Genomic DNA, 4702 nt, shown 5'->3' on the forward strand with positions numbered 1-4702 from the left:
GGTAACAGCTAATTTAGACCCCATCATTTTGTATGTATAGTTGGGATTATGTTTTCCAATGTGCATTACTTTGCATTGATCAACATTGAATTTCAGCTGCCAGTTTGTTGCCAGTCACCCTGTTTAGTGAGATCCCTTTGTGACTCTCTGCAGTCAGCTTTGGACTTAACTATTTTGAGTAATTTTTTATTGTCTGCAAATCTTGCCACCCCCTTTTCCAGATCACTTATGAATATGCTGATCCGCACAGGTCCCACTACAGATCCTTGGGGGACCCTGATATTTACCTCTCTCCATTGTGAAAACTGACCATTTATTCCTACCCTTTGTTTCCCAACTTTTAACCAGTTACTGATCCATGAGAGGCCCTTCCCTTTTACCCCATGACAGTTTACTCTGCTTAAGAGCCTTTGGTGAGGGACCTTGTCAAAGGCTTTCTGAAAGTTCAAATACACTATATGAACTGAATCACCCTTGCCACATGGTTACTGGCCTGCTGTAATTGCCAGGAACTCCTCTGGAGCCGTTTTAAAAATTAGCGTTACATTAGCTACCCTACAATCATTGGGTAGAGAAGCTGATTTAAATGACAGAATACATACTACAGTTAATAGTTCTGCAATTTCATGAGTTCCTTTGGAACTAATTTATCAGTTGTTTCACAACTTCCTCTACTGACACCTCAATCTGGGAGAGTTCCTCAGATTTGTCATCTAAAACAAATCGCTCAGGTGTGGGGATCTGCCCCACATCCTCTGCAGTGAAGACTGATGAAAAGAATTCATTTAGCTTCTCCGCAATGGCCTTCTCTTGCTTGAGTGCTCCTTTGGCAGCTCGATTGTCCAGTGGTCCCCCCGACTGGCAGGCTTTCTGCTTCTGATGTACTTACATTTTGTTGCTGTTAGTTTCTGTGTCCTTAGCTAGTTGCTCTTCAGATTCTTTCTTGGCCTGCCTTATACAGTACTTTTGTATTTGATTTGCCAGAGTTTATGCTCCTTTCTATTTTCCTCACTAGGATTTGGCTTCTAATTTTTGAAGGATGTCTTTTTGGACAAGTCAGAGGTAGAGGATGGCATGGTTGTTGGCCCCTACCATTCAGAGACCCTGCTCTTCTCTCCTTCCTCCCAAGCACCCTGTTGACACTGGGAGCACCAATACCTCTTTCTCAGCTGCTGCCAGGGCCGGCTCCAGGCACCAGCTTACCAAGCAGGTGCTTGGGGCGGCCACTTCGGAGAGGGGCGGCACGTCCAGCTGTTTGGCGGCAATTCGGCGGACGGTCCCTCACTCCTGCTCGGAGCGAAGGACCTCCCACCGAATTGCCGCCGCAGATCGCGATCACGGCTTTTTTTGTTTGTTTGTTTGTTTGTTTGGCTGCTTGGGACGGCCAAAACCCTGGAGAAGCCCCTGGCTGCTGCCGAGTAAAACCCCCTGTAATTTGTGTGTGTGTGTGTTCACAGTACAGTAGGCCATATCACTTAATGCTGACTGGATCAGTATTCTCTTATACCTGGATTCCCTGAGAGATGGAGGAGTTGTGTGTGGGAAGAACTTTGTCACAGTCAGTCACTCCGTTCCAATCGTCAGAGCCTGATCTTCACTCACATGGGGGCTTTTGTGGGAATAAGGGCAGAGGTATAATCTTATAGAGCTGACACCCCCTTCTTCCATAGGCAAGAGGAAAGATATACCAGATTTGGGTTCCCTCTTATCACTAACTGTGAAGATTTAGTCACCATCTCCATGCAGTCCAGAGTGAAGCATTGGCCACTGCCAGTGGCAGAGTATTTCTCAAGAGTTGCCTGTTCCAATAGTGTGCATTTTTCTTTTAAAAAGCAAAATGTGGCAGATCCTCAATGGGTGTAAATCAGCACAGGCCCGTTGAAGCTACACCAATTTACACCAGATGAGGATGTGGCCCCTACTAATGTATTCGTGTAAGGCCTCACTTCCTGCATGCTACATCATTTAGGATAATTTTTTTTTTTTTACTCTTTGACCTCAGTCAGAATTTTTCTTTCATTTCTGAACTCATAGCCACAACCCACACATTAATTTAAGGAAGCTTTACAGGAACTTTCTGTGATGCAAGTGCCTAGCTTGTAGTTATTTAGTTCAGCTTTTAGAGTGGATTAGCAGTTTCACACTGGTCAAAGGCTGTGATTTGCTCTGAGCCTGCTTCTAAATGGAACGCTCTGAGTACTGCTATGTTTACCATTTAGTCCAAGATTATCTGAAATACGTTCTTCAGGAACCACAGCTTGGACCAGCCCCAAGCAGAGTTGCTCATGTTTTAAGAACTACTGCATCCTTTCTGCAAAAGGAAAATGAAGAGAGTCTGAAACCATGTTTGGACACACTTGATATTACCTCTGTAGATGCTGCCAGAAGAATTTTCACTGAAGTCGTGGATAAAGAATTTGCTGATGGAAACACTAACTGGGGACGGATTTTGACAATATTTATGTTTGGAGGAATTCTTTCTAAGAGGCTTCAAGAACACAAAGTTCAGCTTACAGGAGATAATAAAGAGCAGATTTCTTATTTCATCACGGAGTACATTATAAACAACAAGGCTGAGTGGATAGAGGCAAATGGAGGTTGGGTAAGTTTCAGTGCTGTATTTTATAACCATTTTTCACTGTTGTCTAGATCAGGAGAATTTTCCTTAATACATTAAAAAAAAATGTTCTTTTAACTACTGTCAAAAAGAATTGTCAACTTAGCCAGGGCTTTATCATTTGCTTTATTTAAAACTTTTATATCTTGAATTCTTCCTTAAGACTTAAAGCAAATATCTTGCTTCAGATCTAAATTAGAGGAAAATACAAGACCTTTTTAAGGTGCTTGTGACAGTATAAACCACTAAAGTAAGCCCTGAATCATTTTTACAGTACACTTTCCAAACTGAAATTAAAGTGAAAGGACGCAATAATAATGCTATGACTGGCGTGATCCAAAACCTTTTGAAGTCAATGGAAAGGGAAATCTTTATAGGTGAAATCCTGTCCACATTGAAGTCAATGGGAGTTTTGCCACTGAGCTCCATACAGCCAGGTTTTCATCCCCTGTCAATTTAGTTGTACAGTCTGATAATTAAGTATAACTGGGGTCAAATCCCTCTTGCCTTATTCATGCACTGAGACTACGTGTATGAGTAGAAAAATTGGCTGAGATATTCCTAAGACTTCCCCATGGTTATTTTACAAATACGAGTAAAGTATTTGACAAACAGTAGGTCTCTTTTTCCAGTGTCATATATATGACCATTTAATGAAAGTTCCTGTGCTGATGCAGGGGAAAGTTGTAGGAAACTCCGCTCTTCTGCTTTGCAGGGTTTCATCACGCAAACTTGATTTTCTGTAGGTGTTTAGGGGAAGTTGATGGTAAATGCCATCAGAGCCTGAGATCCCCTGGTATTTTGTGTGTGTGTCTGTATGCAAATGTCACATTCTCTTCATATCGCCTCTTTGGGCCCGATTCTGCTCTCAGTGCAATTACTCTTGATTTATACCATTGTAGATGAGCTCAGAATCAGGCTTATTTTCTCTTTTCTCACCTGTCTCCCTTTACTACTGTCTTTATCCTTTCCCACACTTTTTTCTAGCTTGCTTTTGTCTATTTCTGTTGGATAACAGTTGCAGGGAGTTAGTGGTGCTTCATACATCATGTTTATAGAAGCTCCTTTGCCTGCCTCTTTCAGTCAAACCTGTTTAAGGTCACCATCTATTCCTGACATTTTTTTCTCACAGTATCTGGAATTTTCAATAAGTACCTCATAACACCAGAAAGAGAAGGTTTAAAGGGGGAATATTTATAAGCATATTAAAACTGAAACGCAGACAGTTATGTTACTTGCAGAAATGAGCCCAAACCACAAAGTTTAAACCCAACCTAAATAATGAACCTTCCCCAGAAGGGAGTAGGCAGGGAGGGAGCAAATTTGGCCACGTTATGACCTGGAGATGAGACAGGCATTGCATGATTTGCAAATAGTTTCAGCTATTGTTTTTAAAGCCCAGTTCATCTTTTTCTGAGGTAGTTGTCTGTAAACCTGCCTCTATGGGAATAAAGGCTCAACGGCTCTATTGAACTGAAAGCCTCCTGCTATCACGAAACAATGGTGCATTTTGCACGAGCTCATTATTTTAAAGCTAGAACCAGACTGTACATATTCTTCTCCACAGGAAAACGGCTTCCTACCTATGTTTGAGGAAAAACGATCATGGCTGTCCTTATTCAACATTAAAGCAAAAATCATGGATGCTTTTTCCTTCTTCAGTCAGTACTATTGACAAGATGGAGATCAGCCTTCCCATGTAAACTGGATGTTGCCACAAGACACATTGCAGTGGCTTTCTTCAAGCAAGAGGAAAATGAATCAGCCTTCTAGAATTAAGGACATGTTTTCTTGCTTATATTATATTTTAATTTATATATTTACTAGTAAATGTTTAGGTGCTGGCTTATTTGACAACAGTAAAGACTGGAGTCCTCCTGCTATCGAAGAGGTACAGAACTGACTCCCAATATGCCTCAACCCTGACCTGGAGAGAACACCTCTAGGCGAGACAGCGAGCAGTTCAGTGTCTATCTTCTCTGATGCACCTTCAAAGACGTGCATTGTTTCACCTACACATAATCCAATGGGTTAGGAGCAGTATCAGTTTTAATTCTGAATTTTAAAAATTTTGTGAATTAAATT

General features: G+C 41.5%; 1 protein-coding gene across 1 annotated transcript; it reads left to right on the forward strand.

Annotated features, from left to right (window-relative positions):
- The first annotated feature begins 2182 nt into the window (after positions 1–2182).
- BCL2A1 (BCL2 related protein A1) lies at positions 2183–4292 on the forward strand. The gene is made up of 2 exons (XM_024193916.1): positions 2183–2602; positions 4185–4292. The coding sequence occupies exons 1-2, from the start codon at positions 2183–2185 to the stop codon at positions 4290–4292; spliced, it is 528 nt and encodes a 175-aa protein (XP_024049684.1).
- Positions 4293–4702: the final 410 nt, after the last annotated feature.

The sequence above is a fragment of the Terrapene carolina genome, unplaced genomic scaffold (genome assembly GCF_002925995.2).
Source record: "Terrapene carolina triunguis isolate 2854851 unplaced genomic scaffold, T_m_triunguis-2.0 Scaffold67, whole genome shotgun sequence".
NCBI classification, from domain to species: domain Eukaryota; kingdom Metazoa; phylum Chordata; order Testudines; family Emydidae; genus Terrapene; species Terrapene triunguis.

Coding starts and splice junctions, on each gene's coding strand:
- BCL2A1 (XM_024193916.1), top strand. CDS start 2,183: ATGGAACGCTCTGAGTACTGCTATGTTTACCATTTAGTCCAAGATTAT. Junction 2,603..4,184: donor TAGAGGCAAATGGAGGTTGG/GTAAGTTTCAGT, acceptor TCTTCTCCACAG/GAAAACGGCTTCCTACCTAT.